Source organism: Barbus barbus (assembly GCF_936440315.1).
Source record: "Barbus barbus genome assembly, chromosome: 22".
Classification (NCBI taxonomy): domain Eukaryota; kingdom Metazoa; phylum Chordata; class Actinopteri; order Cypriniformes; family Cyprinidae; genus Barbus; species Barbus barbus.
In genome coordinates, this window is record NC_136750.1 from 25,186,332 (window position 1) to 25,213,089 (window position 26,758).

The 26,758-nt window shown below is 37.7% G+C and overlaps 1 protein-coding gene across 1 annotated transcript in view; it reads right to left on the reverse strand.

Annotated features, from left to right (window-relative positions):
- Positions 1–345: 345 nt before the first annotated feature.
- Positions 346–26,758, reverse strand: part of LOC306888363 (hepatocyte growth factor-like) — a 31,234-nt gene continuing 4,821 nt past the window's right edge. Inside the window, exons 4-18 of the mRNA XM_079446599.1 lie at positions 24,180–24,294; positions 21,087–21,229; positions 19,819–19,939; positions 16,000–16,118; positions 13,837–14,002; positions 13,023–13,156; positions 10,284–10,377; positions 8,546–8,682; positions 6,972–7,004; positions 6,693–6,798; positions 5,116–5,190; positions 4,337–4,486; positions 4,125–4,231; positions 3,479–3,618; positions 346–2,786 (exon numbers count right to left, since the gene is read on the reverse strand). Coding sequence (XP_079302725.1) covers positions 2,604–2,786; positions 3,479–3,618; positions 4,125–4,231; positions 4,337–4,486; positions 5,116–5,190; positions 6,693–6,798; positions 6,972–7,004; positions 8,546–8,682; positions 10,284–10,377; positions 13,023–13,156; positions 13,837–14,002; positions 16,000–16,118; positions 19,819–19,939; positions 21,087–21,229; positions 24,180–24,294 — 1,823 coding nt within the window. The 3' untranslated portion in view covers positions 346–2,603. The remainder of the gene's footprint in view (positions 2,787–3,478; positions 3,619–4,124; positions 4,232–4,336; positions 4,487–5,115; positions 5,191–6,692; positions 6,799–6,971; positions 7,005–8,545; positions 8,683–10,283; positions 10,378–13,022; positions 13,157–13,836; positions 14,003–15,999; positions 16,119–19,818; positions 19,940–21,086; positions 21,230–24,179; positions 24,295–26,758) is intronic.

Here is a 26,758-nt window from a genome sequence, read left to right on the forward strand (position 1 = left end):
TATTTATGTTATAATTAGACCTTTTTAGTGAATTATTTAAGTTATGATCTTTGTCATTATTTTGACTTTTTATGTCAATGAATTGATCTCAAAATTATGACTCAAAATTATGTTTTTATCTCATGAATGACTTATTAATCACTTATTTTAACTCATAATTATACATAATGTCATTTGAACTACAATTATATAATTTGAATTACAATTATGGCTTTCGATCTCATAATCATGATTCTTTTTGTCTTAATTTAGTTGTTTTTTCATCTCATAAAAATGTCATTTTATGTCATAATTATGATTTAACAAAGCACTTTTTTTTTTCTTTTTTTTTTTTTACAAGTTTTAGCTCCTGATTCAAACAGGCATTATATAAATGAAGTAACAGTGCAAACTAAATCTGTACTGCCATGTTCAATAGAGAATGTACACGAACATCTCTAGAAAAGGAAATTCCGCTTAACTGCAGTACCGGAATGTTAATTGAGGCAGGCAAATATTGGTGGGTTTTGTGAATAGTACACACTCCATAATTAGCCTAATTTGCATATACATAAAGGAGGTATGCTTGCACTGAAAAGAATGACATTGACTTTTTCGCCTAGTTAAATTTGATTATGCGATGCAGATTTCACACCAAAATACTGCCCCTCAATGTGTCTTACCAAAGAGTTCAGAACAAGCCACTTCAACATCCAGCAGCTTCTAGGTTTCCTCAAACACAGGTTTCGTATTGTTCCAAAGTAAAAAAAAAAAACGTTCTACACAAAAACATTTGTTTTCATAAATGTTAAAGCCAAATGAGGTAACACTGAAGGGCTCTTTTGCCTTGTCTTGTGCTTTAGTAACTCTAATCTAAATGTGTTCAACAACGTCCTCACATAAGGACTTGTGCCTCAGGACTCTTACAAATTAAACTCATCCTTCATTTTAACCAACATAATTAGCATCGGGAGTGGTTGGAATACAAACACTTACGAGCCATCACTCAGAGAGCTATTTGTTTAAGCCGACATGATTTTTGGAGGTAATTTCCCAAGCTGATTGTTTTTGGAGGCAGGCCAGCGCGAGAGAACGAGGCGCTCGCGGAATGAGTGATCCAAGACCACACAAGAGAGAAAATCACTCGGATTTATCTTACACCGGCTCTGATCTGAAAAACAGCTAAATCTGTAAATTTCCCCTTTATTCCAATGTCTACAAGAACACAAGATGTGCGCTCGCTTTGCTCTCTGTCCTGCAGAGATGCACGTTTCGGCCTCAATGCATCTTTGCAGCATTACGCACCCTCGCATACACACGTGCACAAACATAAAATATCACACTCGTTCTTGAGTTTCACAACTGACAAAATGTGCATTTGGAATTAATACAGATATATTTACAAATATATAAAACCACCCAATGAGGACACTGGAATGGAGGAGGCCAACCTCTTATAAAGGTCTATGAGACCTACGAAAGAACTGGGAGTGATTACCCCACTCCCATGACCACAGTATTTACAACACACATTTCCAAATCCTCCTCTGAATTCCGCTCTAAACCAAACAGAGTATATGGGAACCTCAGATGCTGATAGGTTATGACAACTACAATTTTTTGCTGCATGTCACTACAAGCAGGTCATGTCATCTCCGTTCAGGCTTGTGGACAAAATATCAACACTGGAAATGGATGGAACACCTCTGAATATATAAACACCTACGCTGACTAAACGGCAATCTGTAATGGCGACACGAGGAGGTGTTATAGAGGGACACGGTGACCTCTCTCATGTGTGTTTTCAAGTATTATCAGGAGCACAAACGCAAAAAAGCCTTCTGTGTATACTTTTACCCATAAGATGTTTTACATTTAGCTAATAGCTAATACTTTATCAAGGGGCTTTTTGAATGACACTGTTAATGAGCGTTTTACATCAACAAGCACTTGTAATCATAACAGCTCTCTTTCTCGATGAGGAGCGGCCGATATGTGTACGTCGGTCAGCTTTGAACGCTTCTAAAGGAGGGAACGGCAGATTCCTGTTGGGATCTGAGAGTTTGTATGCATATATCAAGTCCTGGTCTGAATCCAGACTCAAACTTGTGTTAGGTCTCTGAATCCAATCTCCCAACTGAAGTCCAGATTGTTAGTTTGATGGGTAATGTGTGGGTTGAATGTACATACAAATGCTTTGTAGCGCACTGCAGCAAGATTTCTCTTCGAGGACTTGAGGTTTTTGGTTGGTGGCCAGGAATGGCTATTGATTCTTGAAACAGATTCTGGCTGCTCGTCTGCACTTCGGTCCAGTAGTCTTTATCTTTCCGTATGGCTAGTTGCAAATTTAGCCTTTAGAGACTCTGTCTCCCAGCGCCTTGCTCTGCGGTTCTGGCATTATTAGGTGTACAAATTGCTTGAATTCAGAGCAACAGTTTCAGCCGCAGTTCTAGCTCTTTGAGTAGTTTCTGAATATATGTTTCTCGGCCAAGCTAGGAAAGTTCCCAATAACTTTTTCAATAAGATCTGTTCAGGTGATCCTTAAAATCAAGAAACGATGTCGGATTTATGGAGATTCAGAATTTTTGTTCTCAGATCATAGGTTCAATCCTGCTTATTCTCCATCAGTTGTTTAGTTCTGAGTTTGGATAATTTCTGAACACTTTATGAATCCATCCAGTATAGAAGGCCACGTTCACGAAAATGGCCGGTCGGTTGTGTCGGGCACATCCTCTGCCGTTTATGCTCACACCGACAATGACTTTACTGTTACTCTCTTGGCATACTAGAGGACCGCCATAGTCTTTCTGTAAGCATGAAAAATAGGAAAAACTTGAGGGCAAAAATTAATATTTATAAATACATATAAAGTGTACATATGATACATAATACATATGACAAAGGTAAAAGTGCAACCAAAACCCTTATAATTTGTTTCAGTTAAACAAAAAATAAGATTGCATTTGTCTCAATATGTCAGCGATTTAAATAAGCAGCCATTCAACCATTCAACAAGTCTGAGGTCGGAAGATTTTTAAAAGTATTTTTCAAGAAGTCTCACCAAAGCTGCATTTATTTGATCAAACATAAAAATTTTTAATTTTAGCGAAATTCTTTTCTATTTGACTATATTTTAAAATGTAATATAGAAAAAATATATATATTTCTGTAATGACAAAGCTGAATTTCCAGCATCACTACTCCAGTCTTCAGTGTCACATGAAAAAATAAAAGGCTTCTTATTATTGATGTTTATAACAGTTTTGTTGCCTAACCAAGGTACTTTTTGTGTAGGATTCTTTGATTAATAGAACATGCAAAATTACCACTTTTATTTTAAAAAGATTTTAAAAAACTATGTAGAAGTCTCTACTGGCAATGTAATGCATTATTGCATTAAAATGAATCATTCAATCAAATAAAAATAAAACCATTATTGAGCCCAAAGTTTTGAATGATAGCTCATCCTGCAGAGAGTAAATCTAGTGAATAAACTCACCTCGCACACTCCTTCATCTCTCCTGCCACCAGCACATAGTTTTGAACTGGTGATCGGAATTGTCCTGTGAAGCTGCTGGCATCGTTCATTGCTCACTATGGGCAGATGAACTCTTTTCAATGTTCCCTCATGTCCAGTGCCTGAGAAAGCCAGAAAACACTCTATTAGAGACTATATTTGGCACATTTACTTGAATATGAACTCAGATTTGTGTGCCTTCGCTCCTGCTTACACACTGTTACGCTATGTAGTTCCAAACCGCATAAACCTTCCAAAATGCTTTCAGCATCAACATGAATTATTTTGGAAGCTGTTTGTTAATGTTGCCCTCACAACAAAACAATAACTTTTTTTGGGGGCTCTCACATTTTAAATATTTGGAGCATTTTTGTGACTTTTTTCCCCAAAGCCCTGGGTAATTTCCTACCCTGCTTTCATTTTTAAAATGTATTCAAGTGCTGTTCCTTGGTGTACACACAACTTTGGGTAATGGATTCATGCTAATCAAAATAACCGAACTTTATAGTCAGTTGAAGCCACTGCGTGCTTTTTGTGTTAGGCTGGAAGCAAGACAGCAATGTTGTGTGCCTGTAAAGCTGTCAGGTGGTGGGGAGTCTCTGATGACTGGCTCTTAAGTTGAACCCACCTTTGGTCTCACCCCAGCCGTACACAGAGCATATGGTGTCCTCCTGAATGCTGCAGTCCGCCACGGGCAGCTGAATAATTCTGACACGCTCTCTTGGGAGTGCAGGTCTATGTGAAAGAGGAACAGAGAGGTCATTTCATCAACAACAAAGGAATAAGATCAGAGATGGAATATATTAATAATATACATATTGATCAATCGGCAGTTCTTACTGAGTCAGTCGGAGAAGGGCGAGACTAGAGCCTTCCGGGCCACAGATGACGTGCGAGATTCTCCTCTCCTGTCTGTGGAAGTCATTCTCACCCGACTCATTCAAATGGGATATACCAAGCCAAACTCTGTACTCTGATAGGTCAGGCACGCTATGGTGGAAAAGCAAATCATAAATGTATGATTTCAAGTTTTGGCCATAAATATCCATGAATTAATTTGTGTGTGTGTGCCAGTAATTTCGTTGTTTATGACCATTTTCTACTCATTCTCTGATCCTTAGCATTAAATGGGAAATTTTTTGCTACTATGTCTTTCATGCCAACAGCTTTTTATAATGAGGTGCATCAGATATACTAGAAAACTGCATGTTTGCAAGTCCAAAATACGTTTTCAGCTTCTTTGCATTTAAAAAGTTCAGAATAGATTATTTTTGCAGCTTTGGTTTTACAAATGGTCTTAAAATGGTATTTTGTTTAGACTAGGAAGGATGTTATGTTACGATGTTTTTGTAGTAAAATTCATCTTCTTATCCCAAAAGTTCAAGCTAAATATGATTTCTCGTGATATGACCTCTATATTCTTTTTGTGGATATGTAGATATATGGATGTTTAATTCTATAAGATGCATGTTCTAAAACATCCACAGCTTTGATTTGTTAGGTTACATGCTCAAGACAAATCATGGAAGCCTGCTGATCATTGACCCTGTGACCCTGAGAATCCAGAGGTCATGGCCAGGGCATGATGGTGACTGTGCAGCAAGGCTGGAGATAATTACCATGACGAGAAGCACTGTCTGTCTATCAGCACCCACTCCTCCCTGACCAGAGAACCTCCGCACCAGTGAGTGCTCCTGAAGAGACCGAGAGACATGAGACAGTGACGCATCTCCAACATGACTCTCTCACATTATAAAACATGACAGCGCAGGGCTTTACTTCTGAGGAGCTGTCTGAACACTGACTTCATGGACAACTGCACTTTATTTGGAGGGAATTTTACAGTCTGCATGTGATGGGTTTTTTAGGAAAACAGACAATGTGTATACTTGCTGGATATAAAGAAAGTGGGGAAACGCAAACACCCTGTTAAATTACTGTAACTTAACTGTAAATATATTGACAACACCTAATAGTATCACATGTTAATAAGTCAGTACATATATAATGCTAACAAGTAAGTAGTCTGGTGGAGGATTACATGTAAGGTTAAGAGTTTGTAACAAAAGTAATAGTATAGGTCCCCCTGCTCAAGAAAGCACATGTACAGGCCCGTCTGAAGTTTGATTCAGAGGAGAACTAGGTGAAAATGTTGTGGTCAAATGAGACCAAAATCTAGCTATTTGGCATCAACTCAACACAAGTTTGGAGGAGGAGGAATGCTGCCTATGATCCCAAGAACACCATCCCCACAGTCAAACATGGAGATGGAAACATTATGCTTTGGGGATGTTTTTCTGACCATGGGTCATGGATGGGTATTCCAGCATGACAATGACCCAAAACACACGGCCAAGACAACAAAGGAGTGGCTCAAGAAGAAGCACATTAAGGTCCTGGAGTGGCCTAGCCAGTCTCCAGACCTTAACCCCATAGAAAATCTGCTCCCGCTGCTTTCATCCCTATATCTATTACTATTATTATTAGGCCTACTATTATTATTACTAATATTATTCCACTAGGACTTCACTTTTGTCCTACAATCTTAAAAGTAGGCCATCATCTGTTAGTGCCATATTTCCTACCAGCTTTTGTGTAGGTCGTTACATCAAGATGTTGTTGTTAATTTATGTTTCATTCTGCTCAATAAAAAAAAAGAAAATCTGTGGAGGGAGGTAAAAGTTCGAGTTGCCAAACGTCAGCCTTGAAACCTTAATGACTTGGAGAGGATCTGCAAGTGGGACAAAATCCCTCCTGAGATGTGTGCAAACCTGGTGGCCAACTACAAGAAACGTCTGACCTCTGTGATTGCCAACAAGGGTTTTGCCACCAAGTACTAAGTCATGTTTTGCGAAGGGGTCAAATACTTATTTGACTCATTAAAACGCAAATCAATTTATAACTTTTTTTAAATGCGTTTTCTCGATTTTTTTGTTGTTATTATTCTGTCTCTCACTGTTAAAATAAACCTACCATTAAAATTATAGACTGACCATTTCTTTGTCAGTGGGAAAACGTACAAAATCAGCAGGGGATCAAATACTCCCCCTGTATGTATGTATGTATATATATATATATATATATTACTAAAATTACATACTGGTAATACTGGTTACCAATTCTTAGTGCGCTACAAATAATTTTTGTTAATGATATTATTTAACAATGTTATCTTCATATTTTGCAAATTGCTTACCCTCTCTGTATGCTGACCATCCAGCTGCCTTCTTTAATCCGGACAGGCCCACCACCGACGATTCTCACCTGCTTGTGAACAAAACATGAGGTCTTTGTACCCTCATCTGTAAAGAGAAATGAAAAGACAAAATGAGGGGTGACGCAAGTTTATCAGAACACAGAAAAACACACAAATGCACAAATGTGTTTTTGAAATAATCTTTCTAATGTAATCTGAAGAAAAGGAATATCAGATGGAAATCTGCACATCTTAACAACACTTGAAAGACATGATTACCTTTTTGTGGCAGATTGTTATGTGAGGGCTCACCTAAAAAGGAAGGAAAAGGAACAAAAGCTTATTTTTGTTCTAAGCAATGAATACGCATGAGAAATGAAAAAAAGATGTGGTCACCAGTGATGGCTGTTTAGAGTATAATTTGAGTGAAAGTGTGTGTGAGGTCTTTAGCATAGGACTAGTCCAGCATGGTCCAGCATGTGGGACCAGTTAGACCTGCGCAGCACTGAAGCTTAACTTATACATGCGAGTGTGTTTGTGACAGAGACAGAGGGAGTGCTGACAGTCTGAGCCACCTGGACTTTACACTCTTTAATTAAACTGAAACCTCTGTGGAAAGTGTGCTCATGTGTGTGTGTGTGTGAGTGATTGATGTGCCGTAGATTCGTAACACATGGCCTACATGCTCAACACAAGTCTGCGATGTCAATGATGAGAGTGTAAGTCAACAGGAAAGCAGCATATGTGGGAACACAATGGTCAAAAATATGGTTATTGTCTGTAATGTACTTTAATATAAGTAAGGATAGATGGGCTCAAAACTTCCAACACAAGTGTGTGAGGGCTGTTAAAATATACGAACAATTGAGTTCTTAACTCCAGAACACTAAAAAAATGATTAATTGAATTTACTAAATTTTTGAAGGGAAGTGGTTGCAATCAATTTATTTTAGCTACATTATAAAAAAACTAATTTAGTTGACTAACTTTCAACAAAATGTATTTAAATGTAGCTAAAATAAATTGATTGCAACCACTTACCTTAAAAAACTTTTGTAAATTCAATGAATCAATTTTTTCAGTGAAGCACTTCAAATGTTTCAGTGAACGAGTGAACAATTATGATTCACTTAACATTAATAATGATAAAAAAAAATTATTGACCATCAAATCAGCATATTAGAATGATTTCTAAAGACACTGAAGACTTAAGTAATGACTACAGAAAATTCACCTTTGCCATCACAGGAATAAATTATATATATAAAAAAAAAAAGTTAATTTGAATCAAATAAAGCAAATAAATGCAGTCTTGTTGAGCATAAGCATGAGCTTTTTTTTCCTCATAAGAGACTTTTTTTTTTTACTCCGGTCAAATCAGTGAATTAGTTGTCTGACTGATTGAGACATTGGTGATTTTAATTCACAATGGTTTCAGAGACAAACTGGTTGAACTAAATTAATAAAAGTAACCAATTTAAACAAATAACATATTATGATAATTTGCAACTTTGCAGTGGTTTGTAGTCACAAATTAAAGTGTTTAATTAAAAAAATATATTAATTTGATTTTAAAAATGCAGCCTTTTACACTTTTTATAGTTTATTTTGTAATACTTTTATGTTCCGCTCTAACTATGCACCTCTGGTTATTGTATGGTGACAGTTTGTTCTAAATTAGTTTATTTTAGGCAATATCTTTTTAACATTTTACTTATTGGGTTCAGTGGTTTACATTAGCCCCATATTCCTCAGCTTGTGTTAGACTCTTCATGTTTCAAGTAGCATTTTAGTGAACCCAAAGGTCTCAATCAGGTTGTAATGTTAGCACAGACAACATGCTGCTCACTCACAGGGTTTGAGAGAGCAGTAATCCCAGGGGATAGATGAGCTGTTGGTATAACACCACGGGCCATGTTTGTCCTTGTCCGGGTTTCTGCAGAAGTTCCCCACCTGTTCAGCCATCAGCAAGTCCACATCTCTTTCATTACTGAGAACAAAAACAAATCTAATCATTACAACAGAAGATCTGCAGCTTTAAAAGCAGAGTGAACATTAACATATTAATTAAAACATTCAAAACAGGTGCACCATTCAGACAAATCCAGGGTCGTTTAACACGAATCAAACAGTCTATCCAGTGTTTGTAACAAAACAATACATCTAAATCCATTGAAAAGAAGAGTCCAAAGAAGCATCTTCTTCTCATAAGTTCATCTTAAGCCCCAGCTGTGTAGAGATCCTCTCAGGAGGCAAGGTGAAGTATTTAGCTTCAACTCATGACATGTTTCCCAAAGCTTTTCCACATTATCACTCAGATTCAGGAAGATCCACAGATGCTACAATTCTCAAAACGTTCACCAGAGACCAAAAGTGCTACAATGAAAAGCACATGCATGACACCAATGATTTTCTAGCCGTGCTACTCTAGGGTTCATACAATGTAAACAATCTACGCCTAATGCCCGTCCGACAGTGACCTTTGCAACCCGGCCGTGGCGGCTCACAGGCTGCAGGCCAAATAAAGGAGCTGATTGGCTTTGATGTGTTCATGGAGAAGGGTTAGGGAGAGGAAAGGGGTCAGAGGGTGGCTCTAAAGAATCCCGTTCCAGCTGGGTTGGCCTGCCTGCAATTTTTTGGGAATTGAGTCACTCCAACTGCTCCACGTTTACCATCAATTAGAGCTCTTCAGAATGGGGTGTCCTGCACTAAATGTGTTTTTCTTCCTCAGAAAACCGTGAGGGTCTTATTTTCTCAACGAAGACAAACGCAACCTGACAATCCCTGAGCTTTGCATCAATGAGCTGGCAGGGTTCTGGAAAGGTCGACCTTTGACCTGGAACTTGTTCATAAAACAGGGAAGTTATTTAACGCCACACATCTCAGGGTGAGTGTGGATGGCAGAAACAACACAGACCTTTTGCGGAAATTATTTCTTGACTCCTTTGAGACTTACACACACACACACACTCACCGATAATGTTGCAATGCACATTAAAGACAGACAAAACCATAACTGCATTAGAGGAAACAGACCACACCTGGCAGGAACAAATATAAACCCTCGCTATTTAACACTCCAGTATGGCTGTAAGTAACTGTGAATGCATATTTGATAGCCCCATATGCTTACATATATTTTAAAAAACATGAGATATTTCACAAAGCATCTGCCCCATTTATTCACGCTCACCAATTTAACAACAACTTGCTGTGATTGACCCTTGAACCTAATGACTAAATGGAGTTTGTTCACCTTGCAAAGCGACACAAAGGCATCATGGGATTGTCCTTGAGATCCTGCATAGCAAAATGTGGACCTAGTTTGGTTTCCATGGAAACTGAGTGAATGTCCATGACTGAATCTATGCGCTATACCGATATAAATGATGGTTCTGCTTAATACATAGAGAAAACTAAATGTGTGTCCATACTGAAGGACTGTAAACAATCAGTTTGTTGTCTCTGAATCTGTGCATGTTATTTATTCAGTTTAAAGCTCAAGTGATAAAAAAAAATCAAATACTTACTCTGAAATGAATACACACAGACATTTATTATGCAGTCTAGACATGGATGGACAGCTCTTACCTTTCACGGTGGTCTTTCCATTGAGCACAAGGGATGCCAGAGCGTGTTTTAGCCTGTTTTCCATTGTATGTGTCACCAATGCCCGTATAACACTCTGAAACAACATAGCCAAAAAACATTATATTTTCAAACTAAAGCAGACATTATAAAGGGGTTGTGCAATAATAGTAAACAACAACATTTTCAGTGGATACTTTTCTAACTGTGTGCTTGCCGATGCATAATTCACTATGATATTTTGTTAGTTACTTACTTACGTAGATATGTGTCTAGTCCCTCATTAAAATTTCATTTTATAATTTTTCAGGGAAAAACTGTACATAAAATTGCTTTGACAGTAATAGCACACTTTTCCTCAACCAGTTGCCTGTGTTTTGTATTTTTTTTAAATATTCTATTATAGTATTTATTAATATTTTGAATTAGCTTTAATTTTTAAATATTCAGTTTCCTTTTGAATTTTAGTTTAAGTTTTAGTATTTTTTTTATTTTCTTCTGCCATTTTTATGTTTTTAAATTTCTATTTAGCTTTAAATGATTGTATGCCATGACAGCAGGTAAATACACAAAATATGTCATAAACAAATAGGATAAATAAATTACATACAGACAAATAAAACATACAGTTTATAAGGCTTTTCAGGTGCACTTTTGATAAAAAATGATTGTGCCAAAGTTTAAGTTCAAGTTTTCTGAACTCACTAAGCCTACGTACAAGCAATAATATGCTTGGCAACCTCTAAATATATGCACAGAGTGAAAGATGAATGCAATGAAACATGATTAAATATAGATGTTTTAATGATCCCAGTGAGAACTTTGCTTTTAATCAATGCTGTTAACCTAAATGCCTCAAAATGATTATCAAACTCTGCAAGTCGAAGTGCTTAAAGAAACACAGCAGGTTTGTGGAAACACACTGCTTATGGAAACACAGCAGGGCTCCCAGCGCACCACAATAGTCGAACGATCATCCCAACGGCCTCAATTGGAACACCGGCTAAATCGATCTTAACATCAGCGCTTGTGCGAGTCCTTCTATGAAGCGTCTCCTGGGCCCTGCCAGTCACACGAAGCTGTCAGCAGTGATTAATGCTTGACTCATGCTGTCTCATTCCCACAATGCGGCTCCTGCTCCCTGCACATGTTTCAAACAGCCCCCATTAGTGGCCGTGGAGAACGGACTACAGGGACCACCGTATACCAATGCCAAGACAGCCAAGAAAGAGCAAATTAAAGAGAGTGAAAAGAAGGGAGAAAGAGCTACGACATTCTTGAGTATCATGAAAATAAATTATATAGATGATATTTCTTGCTGGGGAGGATTAATAAGGACAAAGTCAAGGACGTTTTTTGAGGGTCGTTTTGATATGCAAAGAAGGAACTACTTCAAAAGTTATAGTCTTCTTTTTTTACCCAGCCAGAGAAACACAGCTGGAAGAATGCCAGCCAAAACATCATGGAAAACAAGATCAAGCCAGTAGATAATAAACATGTTTCTGAAAAGCAAATAAGTGTAATAGGTTTTATGGTCGCTGTCTGAAAACTCGCATTTTTTACTGGAATTTTCGCTCAAAGTACAGAAATACACATCTAGACAGAGAGGAGGCATAGCCAGGGTCAGACATGTCACAGAACTTCATGAGGGTTGTCTCCGGTCAAGGGCATGGCTTGAAATACTCTATCAATAAGCTACAGCTGCCACAGTGCTTTTACCAGATGGTTAATATTTGAAACAATTAATTTTGGTGTGCACTGAAATGTTCAAATGCATTCAAAAGTATCAAAATGCCTAGGATTTCAATAAAACAGTAAATTTCTCCCTGGATTTTCTAAAAATCAAGGATGCTGATATTTTACATATAATTATCTGTATATTAATGTCCCTGAGCTCAGATTAGTCTGCAAGAATTCATGGCCTGAATAAAAGTATAACAATGTGATCTCGTGCGTGACAAATACGGTTGAGAAGAACGCGCACGTGTGTGAGAGAGAGAGAGACAGGGTCACATCACAGCACATCAGCTATCTTAATCGCGGCTTGTATGTGTGTGTGTGTGTGTGTGTGTGTGAGAGAGAGAGAGAGACAGGGTCACATCACAGCGGAGTGTACAGCCCGTCAGAAATCGTCTTAATCACGGCTTGTTTGCAAACACATACGAGCATCATCACTGTGTCTGTCACGCGACTCTGTTCCCCTCTCGGGATTGAACTGATGGTAAAATTAAGGACATTATTAACTGTCTTTATTTTAATTTTGAAAGCTGAAGCTCGTGATTATGGAAAGGGGCATTACATTTCGTACGTGGCTTGTGGTGTTCGGCCAATCCCAATGCACTGTGCCAGTTGGCCAATCAGAGCAGACTGTGCTTGTCGGAAGGAGGGACTTAGTAGAAAACAAAGTGTTTGAGAGAGGTGGGGCATAGAGGACCTACAATAATGTACAGTATTTGAAAAATAATGAGTTTTTGGAACATTAAAGCATGTCAACATATTCTGTTACACCAAATACACAAAATAACGATCTTTAAAAAAGCATCATATGACCCCTTTAAGAACATATGCTGTATAATAAATTAGATTTGTTATGAAGAACAATGAGGTCTAAATGGTTAAAACATTTCTCAAGGTCTATGTTCATGCACTTCTGTGTGCATGAGAATCAAAAATGTAATGCTAGTACCATGGAATGCCAAACTTTCGAATTAATACTAGAAAAAAATATAACGTGACTCTTACCTTCAGGTTCAGATAGTGTAACGCCACAGCGAGGGATATTGGTGCAGAATGCCACAGGTACATTGGGGTCAGTAGTGAAGCACCATGGGAGATGACGACCATCAGGATTCCTACAGTAGTTCTCCCGGAGATCCCTGCAGTGCAGATTTAATACTCCGTAGTCATATATTCACATCACACATGTTAGTGGTACAGGACATATGCTGAACAGACTGAGACTGAGCTTAAAAACTACAGGTTTTGAAGAATTATCTGCAGGTTTTTTTTTTAAAATATAAACTTATATGATGACAGATAACAGTCTGGCAGAAGAAACATTTAGGTTAGATTTTCCTAGTGATTACAGATAGGAACCAGCATACCTGGTGAACATATGTATTTTTGCACAATATATCAGAACTTGTTACATATACAGTATAAAACAATTTCAGATTTTCAGTTGATATTGGATATTTTATTTAGCATGTTCATCTTAAAATTTTATTTTATTCCATTTGTTGACTGTGTTTGCCCATGTAAAACGTTTTATTTTGTTCCTTATATTTGAGTCGGGTTCCTCATTTAAATGTACGTTCATGGAATATTTTCACACATTTTTATAATTTTTCATCTGTTGTAATGCCTAAATGTACTAAATGTTTTTAGTTTTTCAATAGAAAGACCATCAAAGTTTGGCTGCACATGTGCATCCCAATGATATTCTGTAAATCAATAAAAAGGTTTTGCATGTGCATGAAACAAGAAAGTTCAGTAAATATTTGAACTATACATTGAAACATTACTTCATGCATATGTTTTAGGAGCATTTTCTTACTTGCAACGGTAATTCTGTGGAGTATAAGAGTGTCGATGGGGAAGCTGGGCATCCCATCTCTGACAGGTCACTCCCTCGGGGGTGATGCCAACCGTTCCACGATAACCCTCTCCACGTCCACGGAAACAAGTTGTTGTGTTGTCAATGTCACCGCCATTGTCTGAATCTGAGTAAACAGTGAACAACATTAACAGAAAGTCAAAGAGAGTGAGAGAATGAAGCATAATATCACTCCTTAGGCATGATGAGCACTGAATCATAGATTCACTATTAACTGTAAGACTGCGCTGCCTGAGGGAGGAATAATAACAGCTTTATCCTAACAGAGAGAAATGCTTCCTGAATGAGTCAAAGCAGTCACTAAGTCTGTGACAAATGCTAAAACAGTAGCCTACAGAGCTTTTTTTAGGGTAAAAAGTAAGCATTTTATGAGTGCACAACAGATATATATTGTTTTTGCCCATGAATCTCATTGCAATAAATTACGCTCATTGGAGACTTATTATGTTTACCTCCAATAAACTGCTAGTGCTTCAGTCTGCTAATGAGGCTAGCAGTATGGGGATATAGGCCAAGTCCTGCTAATGAAACCCAAAATCAAACTCTCAAATGCATCCAAAACACTGAGAATTTGAAGAGATATACAGTGGATCCCAACATATGCAATGTTATCCCCGCTAACAAAGATGTTAACATTTAAATTAACGTTGTTTCTGAATATTCTCAGAATGTCTATTTTTAAAATGTTTTAAAACTGTTTTTTCATGTTTATGTGAAGGTCTGCAAAAAGGAAACGTTCCATTTTATGATTTTACAAACATTATGGAAACATGACTTTTTGAATGTTGACATGTCTGAACATTTTGGAAACATTTTGAAACTAGTAAAGTAGTGACAAAAGAGTAATATTTAAAAAATGTTAGACGGACATTCAACTAAAACATCTCAGGAAAAAAAAAGTTCAATGAATGATGTATAAATAATGTATAATAATTTGTTCTAATGTTTTAACATTATTAAAGACATTTATAAAACATTAACATTACTGGAACAATGTCTATTCATACCTTTGAGAGAACCTCGCCAGAATGTTCTGAGAACATTCTCTATTAGCTGGGATTATGTTCGGACAATGTTATCTTAGCATTTTATTGCAGCGTTAGAGAATGCTAACTAAGGCAGTGGTGCATAACATCGTGAAGACAAATGCAAAGGTCAAGCAAGTGGAAACAATGAGGCACTTTTTCTTACTATGTTTACTGCAAAGCAGTATTGTATCTATTAAGAGCATGTTTAGATTTATAGAGTATCAAATAGTCTTGTTAAGAATGATGTTCTTTCTGCAAGTAGGCAAAAGCCACTTCTTGTAAAAGCAGATGCACCTATGATGGTTTCCATAGGTGGAAAATGAGTGACATACATAGCTGCTTATTGAGATACTGAGGTGTTTGAAAAAAAGCTGCATTCTGCCAAACAGGAAAGAGCGTGGTGAAAAGTTCCTTGATCTTTGAGAATCCGTCACAGGATTTTGCTCAAGGTTACGACATGGACTTGAGAAATAGCTCTGAAATACAAATGTGAACCCTGTGGCTCAGTCTAGAATGGTGAAGAGCGCGTGCGTCGGACGCCTGAGTTTATGCTTCGCTTCCCACTTGAACCAACATGCCGTCGCCTCGCTAATGAAAATAAACAGAGGCAGCGCAAGGAGGAGGAGGGGGTCATTATAAGAATAGGTTTTTGGGCGCTTGTGTGTTCGAGCGAACTGGGGGTTTGAAACCCACACGCGTGTTTTGTCTTTAGCGTGGAAGGTTTACATAGCACTTGAAACTCAAGCACATTTCTCTCATGCAGATAAGGCAACGCTGCACTGCGCTGATGAGGGAAAATAAACACGGAGGCACAGTACTGAAAAGACGGGGCAAGACCTGAGGAAAGAGAAAGAGAGGAGAGAGAGTTTTTAGGTGGACCCTCCTCTCTCTCTTCTCCCAGTTACAAACAACATTCCTGTGAGGGTCCCAAACGAGAGGGGAGCCAGGGCTACAGGAAGAGGAAGTTGTAAATTTGGCAAACTCTGCCTCTTTTCATTCTCTTTCTCTCTGGCTTCTTTTTGTTCTTCTCTCTGTCTCTTCATCTTACACATAAGACGCAGGCGTGCACACTCACCACACTGTTTGATGTTACAGTACTCCCATGGAGTGCTCGGATCGGTGGTGAAACACCAAGGTCTCTGGCGCCCGTCTGGGTTCCTGCAGTAGTTGTCCTTTAGACCTTTATCGGGGTATCTGTCATAGGAAGGGTAAAACGAACACACTTAACCCGCCACATATCAACTATCCCCGTTCTACGGCAACTTTGATTTAAAGGCAGGATAAAATTCTAATAACCTCCAGAAAATACATAACATGCTCTCTGCTACTGGTACAACAGGACCTCTTAGGTAAAGCGCACAAGACAGATGCCTGTCGCTCTGCATATATGTAAAGACTCATAGTTATATACCTGTAGGTCACAATTTTTAGTTTTACACAATTTGTAAATTTTTAATAGTAGTATATATTGTATCATCAGTACACTGATGATGTGTCCAGAAGCATCACTTGGTGATGTATGTTAAATGCAAACAGAAAACAATTATTATTAATTGTAAAAATACTTTTAAACAGTAGTGTATATTGATATTGATACCCAGTATTTAATTCTGCATGCTCATTTCCTATATTGTTTCCTATTAAATACATGTTTTAGATAACTTAAAGTCAATCTAAAATAAATATTTGACTGATTGAATTGAATTTAATGTTATATTTACACTAACTTTGTCTATAATCTGAGACTTTTTGTGACAGACTTGTCATGTAATGGGTAAAGAGCTTCTGTCGTGTAATGTTCAATGGGTTTTTATGGTTTCTTGAAGACATCATAGACAATTTGCCTCTTTGGTAGGTTCACACAAAGCAGTCATTTGATTTAGTGATTTATATCAAACGGGGGCATGACACAGTTCCCATGAGGTCAAGTGGGAAAAAACTTTATTGATTTTTCAAATATTTTTCAAAGTTGCTCACAAATGCCATTCCGGATTAGGCTAAATTCAAAAGCATTTACCATGTATGCAATCTGACATATTAAAAAAAATAGACTTTGTGTGTTTAGAGACTCTTAAGGGAGAGTATTCAAAACAAACTGACATTTATTTCGAGATTAACAATATTATTGTTTCCCAGAACTAAAGATGTAACTGGGCCACTGGAAAGGTCATGCAAAATGAAAATGCCATTGAATGGAAAGTGCATGTACATCAGGTAGCAATGTGGTCTCAACTCTTTCAGTTGCTATTCTCCTCAGAATAGGTATTTAATTGCGTAAAGGTGTTCAATGAACTTTAAAGGTGCCATAGAATGGAAAACTGTATTTACCTTGTCATAGTTGAATAATAAGAGTTCTGTACATAGAAATGACATACAGTGAGCCTCAAACACCATTGTTTCCTCCTTATGTAAATCTCGTGAATAAAAAAGACCACTGAAAAATAGGCGAATCAGAACGTAACAGTTAGGATCACTAATAGTTATGCCCCCAACATTTGCATATACCCACCCATTTTTCTAGGCCAGCCGCCCGCTGAACCATCTGAAGTTCTGCAGGTATTGTGAAGAAACAAGCAAGGACAACAGTGAAAATGGCAGATCATGGAAATATATGTTATGTTCCAGGCTGTGCAGGGGATGTGAAGCATAGGGATTGGTTGGTGTATGTATTCAGAAAGGCACGGAAAGCAAATAATGCGTTCTAATAAAATAACGCGAGCCACTAAAGGGACATAGCGGTAGCCTGTTAGATTTCACTTACCACATAAACAGAGTAAGGAGAGATGACTGAGGATGATGGCGAATGATTTACAGATCTTGAGCAACACTGACAAGCATCTGATCTTGTAAAATGTGTAGTAAGTACTGGCGCTCCATAGTATAAACAGAGTACATGCGATCGCGAATCTCGAAAGTGAAAGTAAAATGCGATCATGCATTTGAAAACAGTTTCAATGCCCAGCATATTAATAGCGGCTCCTTGATGCCCGCATTTTATTTACAGTATAATTACCCAATGATATAACTACGCGAGAAAGTATTGAAATATATATTTTCCCTGTTTCTCCCTCCTGTGAGCTACTGAAATGAGCCTCACTGTGAAACAGCCAATCAGAGCAGAGCTCAACATTCATGACCCTTCCACATAAGCCAATAACAGACTGTTTTATTCTGGGGAGAAATCCTAGGGTTGTAAATGGACATGCAAAACTGTTTCTGCAATTTAAAATATTGTATCAATGCATTCTATGGCACCTTTAAAACATATTTTTGTCCAACATGAACAAAACAGATGTTTTCCAAAACAAAGTGTAATTTTTCATGACTGCTGTTGGCCATCACTTTATGATGCCTGCACACATTGTGATTTCAGACAGATTAAATCATATCTGAGTTGTTTTCCACAATTAATGTTAAATTACATAAGGCCAATGATCCACTCATGACCCCAGCTTTCTTCAGCAAAACATTATCAAATCACTGACTAGTTTTTCAAATGATATCTGATACTTTCTTTGAAACTTAATCATCTTAACATCTGATGAAAATGTTTTCCGTGCAAGTGTTTTGAGTGGATTTCAGGGTTTCCAGCATTGCTATGGGGTTGATAACAAGTTCTGATTGGTTGTTAGTTTGTCGCTATGTAGTTGCTAGGGAGTTCTAGAAGATTTCTGGGTCTCAACTCAAATCAGGCCACCCCCCAAGTCCCTATAATATTTTATGACGCTTTTCCACTGCGTGGTACGACTCGGCACAGCTCGGTTTGCGTTTCCACTGCAGTTTAGTACCACTTTAGAGTGGGCGGGATTATTTACATATCGGTTACAGTTGCAGCGCCTCTACTGCCGTGACTCCTGAAAAAACATTTTCATTCTGCATCGCTCCATCAAGCTCTCGCTGGATCCGCTCTTTGGCTATCAACGAGAGGAACGTCTGTCCTTCCTCAGCAGACAACAAAACAGCCATTTTTTGATTGTTAAAAAAATTGTGCTCATTCAAAACAGTTGCATTCGATCCTTCGCTGGTTGTGCTGATTTAAATCTGGCGGGTCTGTTGTGTCTCGTGTCACAAGTTCAGTGACGCAGATTTTCTAATTTTCTCCGGCCAATCAGTGATCAGCAGAGTTTACACGTCACGTTTTGGTAACGTATGGTTCGCTTGGAACCTCAACCGAGGTGGTACTAAAAAAAGTACCAGGTACCAGGTACTGTACCCAGTTGAAAACCCCCCAAAAGTGAACCGTACCGACCCGTACCATGCAGTGGAAAAGCACCATTAGATATGTCTCGGGTCCCTCTTTAAGGGATGGTTCACCAAAAATTTAAGTTATTTTGTTTACTCACCCTCATGTTGTTCCAAACCTTTATGAATTTATTTCTTTTGCTGAACACACAAAAAAAGAGCATGGGCAAACAAACAGTTGTTGGTCTCCAACGACTTCCATAGCATGGAAAAAAATGCTATGAAAGGTAATGGGGACCAGAAAGTGTTTGGTGACCAACATTCTTCAAAATATCTTCTTTTTTGTTCAGCAGAAGAAAGAAACTCATTCAGGTTTGGAACAACTTGAGAGCGAGTAAATGATGACATAATTCAAATTTTTAGGTAAACTATCCCTTTAATGTATGTCTATGGATTTTGTGTCTTCCAGGTGCAAAATCATAACTTTCATCGCTTAGAAAAGTAGCTGCACACCTTTTTGCAAGAAGCTGCATGATTTTAGATATCATCAGTAGTACCCAACAGGCGAACAAAAGAGATTTGCATTTTTCTAAGTATGCCAAATAGGCCAAACCTCTCAAATTGATTAAAAAACCTAACTTGAAGTCTTTCTGACTTGTCTGACACCTGAAAGTTGTCCCCTACTGTTTGCACTTTCTGATAGGTCTCATACCTTTTAGGGTGGAAAAGGTGTTTATGTGGTTCATCAAGGTCCCAGCGCTGGCATTCCCGGCCGCTCTCCGTGTGGTCCAATGGTCCACGGTAACTTTCTCCATTACACGTCATACATTCCACTATGGATAAGGAACAAGGGTGGTAAGAATTTTAACCAGGACAAGGCCCAAAAGAGTCCAGCTGAGCGACATCAGCATGCTTGTAGAAGATGACTCAACAGGGTTTAACCTTGGTTGTCATGTTAAATGGTTAGAAGACTGCAACTGTGGCCGAATGCTGGTAGTAAATTAGTGCACACGTTTGTTATGCATAGACTAATCATTAACGATTAATGACTGCAGGGATTGTAATCGCATTTATCAAGAAGACAAGCAATTACGGAGCCACATGTGACCCTCAGATTGTCTAAAAATAAATCATGTGACGCTTCAATTTACTAGGCAGATGTACCACCCATTAGGCCTTGTTTTTAACCCCAAATGTATGTTGCAGCTTCTAACAGATTTCGTGTGATCAAAGGTTAAAGCAACATGTAATTATTACTGTACTTAGTAAAGAGTTTAGTCACTGTAGGACCAAACCAAATATCACAGCAGATGGGGCTCACCTCAGCTAGAGTCATCTCTCTAAATCCTGTTATTAGTTGTACAGTACACACAGTATAAGGAGCAGATTGCTGTAGTAGAATCAGATGTTAATGTCAGCCACTCTCATGAAAGCATGATTTTCCTTCCTTGTGTTTTGTGTGTGTTTTTGATTATGGGAAACAAATTTATTAACAAACCCTCCCAGACATATTGCACCATGCAACTCTTCGAATAGACAAGAGGCTCTTTTTGTTTGCCTGATCGCTATCTTTGCAGAAAACTTGTGAGATATCACAAGTGAGATCGTATAAAAATTGTTTCTCCAAAACAGTCAACTGAGAACAAACAGAGACTTCTGAAATCTCCCGATTCACAGATTTTTATCATGAAAAAACATGCTTAGTTTTGCAAAGAAACTGTTTACCATTAAATGTCAGAGATTTAAATTTGACATTTTAAAATTTCAGTAATTCATCTCTTAAAGACCAAATTATCTTAATAATACTGACATTCATTTCATAGATCTATATTCTTACATAATGTCAACAGTTTGGTTAACATTTTTTATCCTAAATCATTTTAGTACAAATATAAAAAAAAAAAAAAAAAAACAATTTAAAGCTATAAAAGTGCATACTGTGAACAATAAAATACAAAAGGTTGCTGGTCTTGGACTCACCTTCCGAGCATTGTGGGATGCTGCAGTCCTGGTGGCGTATTTTGGAGTCTGTGGTAAAGCACCAAGGACCTGTTGTGGTGTTGTCTGGATTACGACATAAATTCTCCCGTAGATCTCTGTGCTTGTGCCTCTGGGGCAAGAAACTAATGGAGTGAGAAGAAAACATGAAACAGAAGTGATGTTTGTTAATCATACACAAGCAAATTTGCTCCAAATTTCTTGAACAACATACTGTTACTTTGTCACACTTTACTTGACATTTTACCTGCAGAGTGAGAGTTAATACTCTTTTATTGATGTTAGCAATCCTTTGCAATTATTAGCTTTTTTGTCTTTTTATTACAATAACATTTGATACTACAACTGAACTAAGAATAACAAATCAACTTCAAGCTAAGTACAACAGGAGATCTCAATAACTTATATTTATATTAATAAGAGTGGCATGACTAACAATATCTTTAACATCAGAACACAGCTGCTACTCTAAATGTCATTGTGATGCAAGAGCTTAACATGCATGTGGCTCTAGGGAAAGTGTTGCATCTTCATTTTTTCTTATTACTTATGGAAAAAGTACAAAGGTTGAATCTTAAAAGAACAAATTAATGTAGTTAAATAATGATTTTGGCAAGCGAAAGGGGTAGTGAAAAGCCTTTGGTCAGACAAGGTCAAAAACTGCACAGTGCTTGAGTTAGAGTACGCTCTTTATGAGCATTGTTGTTTTAATAGCATTTTACTTCGGCTATTTGAATGTTATGAAAGCAGCATCACACAAAAACAAATCTTTTTGACTACCAATACCATTACAGAATGACACATTTATCTTTCATCTAATAATCCATTTATTCTGAAATCAAAATCTTCTAAAATAAATGGGTTATCACGATAAAGTTGAGAGTTAGTATATGTGACATGTGACCACCATGATGGGATGACCCATCCCATATAGACCAATGCAGGCCACAATTATGACTGGAATATTTATCTACATTTAAAACCTATTTTTTTCAAAGGTACTATTAATTTCCTTATGGGTACCACTTTATAGTGGTAAAACTCTGAGATGCCGCTAATCACTCAAAAAAATTATTCATTCTATGAACTCAATTTAATTGAGGGCAGGATTTCCATCCAATAAATATGTGTAGCCCCAACTCATAAAAAACTAATTAATGCGATGAAATGTAATTGAGTTGGGCCAACTCAATTTTATCAAATATAGTGTAAATGAAATTGATACATTGAAGTGATTTTTTTTTATTTTATTTTTTTTATTCTTGTTGAACTAAAACGTTTAACTGGAAAATAAATTATCAGGCAGACATCCTTCTACACTCAAAAAAAAAAAGAAAGATTTGTTGGATTTACTTAACTTTAGGCATTAGCATAAGCTGGTATTGTTTCATCCATGGCATGCCCATAGTTGTTTTTTTTATTATTAAAACAACTTTGTTTCATGTTAGGAGGTCCTCCACTCAAGCACATGCTCTACACTTTACTACAATGGTAACCCCTCAAAACAATAACATACCAGAAACTCTTTTAAATACAAACATAAAAGAGCATTAAACATTAACAAGTCTCCCAATTTTATCATCTGAATAAAAAAATGCCTAAAATAACATTTTATTTCAAGATTTACTCTGCTTATCCAGCCCTGTGCAAAGCATGATGGGGAGGGGAAATCCACTTCCTAGTTACACAAGTAAAATCATTTGTTATTTCAAAATGAAAATATTGAGTTGAGCCAAAACGTAACTGTTTCAAGTCAGTTTAACACAATGCAATTGTATAAATGGGAAACTTAACATATTGGTGTTAAATGAAAATTATTTTTTAAAATAAACTGAACAGTGTTGGATAATCATTTTTTTGAGTGTAATGCAAACAGTTTCAAAAAGTATTTTACCCTTGCCATGCAAATATTTGTAAACCATTAATAAATCATTGCCTTAAGCCAAACGGTAATTATCTTTTGTGTAATTGCCTCTGGCATTCACAACACAAATCAACCAAGTTCATGATGATTGATGAATACAGATAAAAATGCAATCTGTGACAAATTAGCTGACCTACAGGCCTGTGTGGTATTTCAGAACGTTCAGGTCCATTGTTTTTTTTTTGACCCGATAAAGCATGCATGTGATGTTTCAGAGGCAAGCATATCAAAAGCTGGCTTTAAAACTGTACCGATGTCTATTAGAGAGATAAAATATCTTGAAGCAGGAAAGTTGGTGATAAGGGTTCAAGGTCTCTGAAAGGTAATCACATTTTCAGGATTTAAGAAAAGTGCATAAAACTTCTGTAAAGGCCAAAAAATAGGGCAGATTTATCGTATCGACTTGCAGTAGTAAATCGAAGCACCATGTGGTGTCCCTAATGAATTCCTGTAGCCGTAATGAACTCAAAGACGTGTTCTGCATTAGGTATCTTATCTTAGCTTTGTGCTGCTTACTGTCAAACTCCCACTCATGCACAACCCTCTAAACATGACGTCTGTTCCAGGCTGCATATGGCTTCTTTGTGTTTATTTTTAGATGTAAGTGTATACAAAAATGTATATTTTGGGGTAAACGTGCCCTGAATTATTTATGCATAGGCATAATTGTAAACAAATGTCTATTTTTGGTCATGTAAGAACGGAAGCAATTGTTTGAAAATGTGCTGGCCGCTCATTGGCGTTCCTGTCATTGACCTAATTGTCTCCGTCGGTGCTCCACTTCTGAGAATTGTCGAGTTTCACTGACTGTCACACTTAGACTCAGCGAGAACCCTCTAACGCATCAAAGCCAGTGAGACAACATGCATAAATCTGCACATTCATCATCGTTAGAGACTAATGGGGATTTTTACAACTCACAGTCTGTTTTGCCATTAGCTATCTAATAGCGTAATATGTGCATAAATAAATAAACTGAAACATACCGAGGAGATGTTAACAGACAGCTATCTACATTCCACAAGACTTTTGATAGCCACAGAAATGCACATAGTGGGTAATTGAGTTTAGTTGCCTGTAGAGAGAGAGAGAGAGAGAGAGAGAGAGACCAAACCATGAATGGGAGGTAAAGAGGATGAGTAAGCACTTACTTGTGTTCATGCGGCATTTTGGAATTCCAGAGCTGGCACTGGACTCCACTCTTGGTCACCGATCTCTTTCCTTTGTAGTTGAGTCCATTGCCAATGATGCATTCTCTCATGAAGTCTGAAGGACAACAAACATACAGACACACTTTATGTTACATAATATTTACATGCAAAAGTCACTAAATAGATTTTTTTGTGATATATATACACTGAACAAAGTTATAAACGCAACACTTTTGTTTTTGCCCCCATTTTTCATGAGCTGAACTCAAAAGATCTAAGACTTTTTCTATGTACACAAAAGGCCTATTTCTCTCAAATATTGTTAACAAATCTGTCTAAATCTGTGTTAGTTAGCACTTCTTCCTTTGCTGAGATAATCCATCCACCTCACAGGTGTGACATATCAAGATGCTGATTAGACACCATGATTATTGCACAGGTGTGCCTTAGGCTGGCCACAATAAAAGGCCACTCTAAAATGTGCAGTTTTATCACACAGCACAATGCCACAGATGTCGCAAGTTTTGTGTGAGCGTGCAATTGGCATGCTGACTGCAGGAATGTCCACCAGAGCTGTTGCCCGTGAATTGAATGTTCATTTCTCGACCATAAGACATCTCCAAAGGCGTTTCAGAGAATTTGGCAGTACATCCAACTGCCCTCACAACCGCAGATCACGTGTAACCACACCAGCCCAGGACCTCCACATCCAGCATCTTCACCTCCAAGATCGTCTGAGACCAGCCACCCGGACAGCTGCTGCAACAATCGGTTTGCATAACCAAAGAATTTCTGCACAAACTGTCAGAAACCGTTTCAGGGAAGCTCATCTGCATTCTAGTCGTCCTTATCGGGGTCTCGACCTGACTGCAGTTCGTCGTCGAAACCGACTTGAGTGGGCGAATGCTCACATTCGATGGTGTCTGGCACTTTGGAGAGGTGTTCTCTTCACGGATGAATCCTGGTTTTCACTGTACAGGGCACATGGCAGACACCGTGTATGGCATCGTGTGGGTGAGCGGTTTGCTGATGTCAACGTTGTGGATCGAGTGGCCCATGGTGGCAGTGGGGTTATGGTATGGGCAGGCGTATGTTATGGACAACGAACATAGGTGCATTTTATTGATGGCATTTTGAATGCACAGAGATACCGTGACAAGATCCTGAGGCCCATTGTTGTGCCATTCATCCACGACCATCACCTCATGTTGCAGCATGATAATGCGCGGCCCCATGTTGCAAGGATCTGTACACAATTCCTAGAAGCTGAAAACATCCCAGTTCTTGCATGGCCAGCATACTCACTGGACATGTCACCCATTGAGCATGTTTGGGATGCTCTGGATCGGCGTATACGACAGCGTGTTCCAGTTCCTGCCAATATCCTGCAACTTCGCATAGCCATTGAAGAGGAGTGGACAACCTGATCAACTCTATGCGAAGGAGATGTGTTGCACTGCATGAGGAAAATGGTGGTCACACCAGATACTGACTGGTTTTCGGACCCCCCCCCCCAATACAGTAAAACTGCACATTTTAGAGTGGCCTTTTATTGTGGCCAACCTGCGGCTCACCTGTGCAATAATCATGGTGTCTAATCAGCATCTTGATATGCCACACCTGTGAGGTGGATGGATTATCTCGGCAAAGGAGAAGTGCTCACTAACACAGATTTAGACAGATTTGTGAACAATATTTGAGAGAAATAGGCCTTTTGTGTCCATAGAAAAAGTCTTAGATCTTTGAGTTCAGCTCATGAAAAATGGGGGCAAAAACAAAAGTGTTGCGTTTATAATTTTGTTCAGTATATATCAAGACAAACCTATCATGCGCTCCTACACCTTCTGTAGTTTCTGAAGTCAGTGATTTTAGAACTATATTCTGAAATATTTAACCAAAGTCTGGTGTTGGTAACCCAGTGGGCAACTGATGTTGAAAAGACATAAAATTTACATCAAAATGTACTTAAAAAAACAGGTGAAATATGCTAATTAAAGTGACATAAAAAACTTGACATGACATTGATTTGATGTAAATTGAACATTAAACATATTGGCCTACATATACAGCACAGTAAACCAATTTCAGTGTGGAATTAACTTCCTATTTTCACCCAATTACCACTGGAAGAAATTGGCATCCAAACTAAATTTAAAATGATGTTACAGCATCTTGATCAAGCCTTGGCTAATATTTGACATCAAATTGAAATCAAGGTGTCCGCTGGGAAGATGATTTAATGTTTTTCAAAGAAATCTCTTATGTTCACCAAGGGTGAATTTATTTAACCTAAAATACCGTAAAAACAGTAATAATATTGTGAAATATTATAACAATTAAAAATAACTCGTTTCTGTCTTAACATATTCATTTATTATTTATTTATACATCTGCAAATGGCAAAGCAAATTTTTTAGTATTCAGCGTTAAATGATCCTTCAGAAACCATTCTAATGCTGTATGGTGATTTGGTGCTTTTGTAATATTTTAAATGTCTTTACTGTCACTTTTGATCAGCTTGATGTGCACTGGCTGAATGAAAGAAAAAGAAAAAGAAAATTTACTGAACACAATGTTTT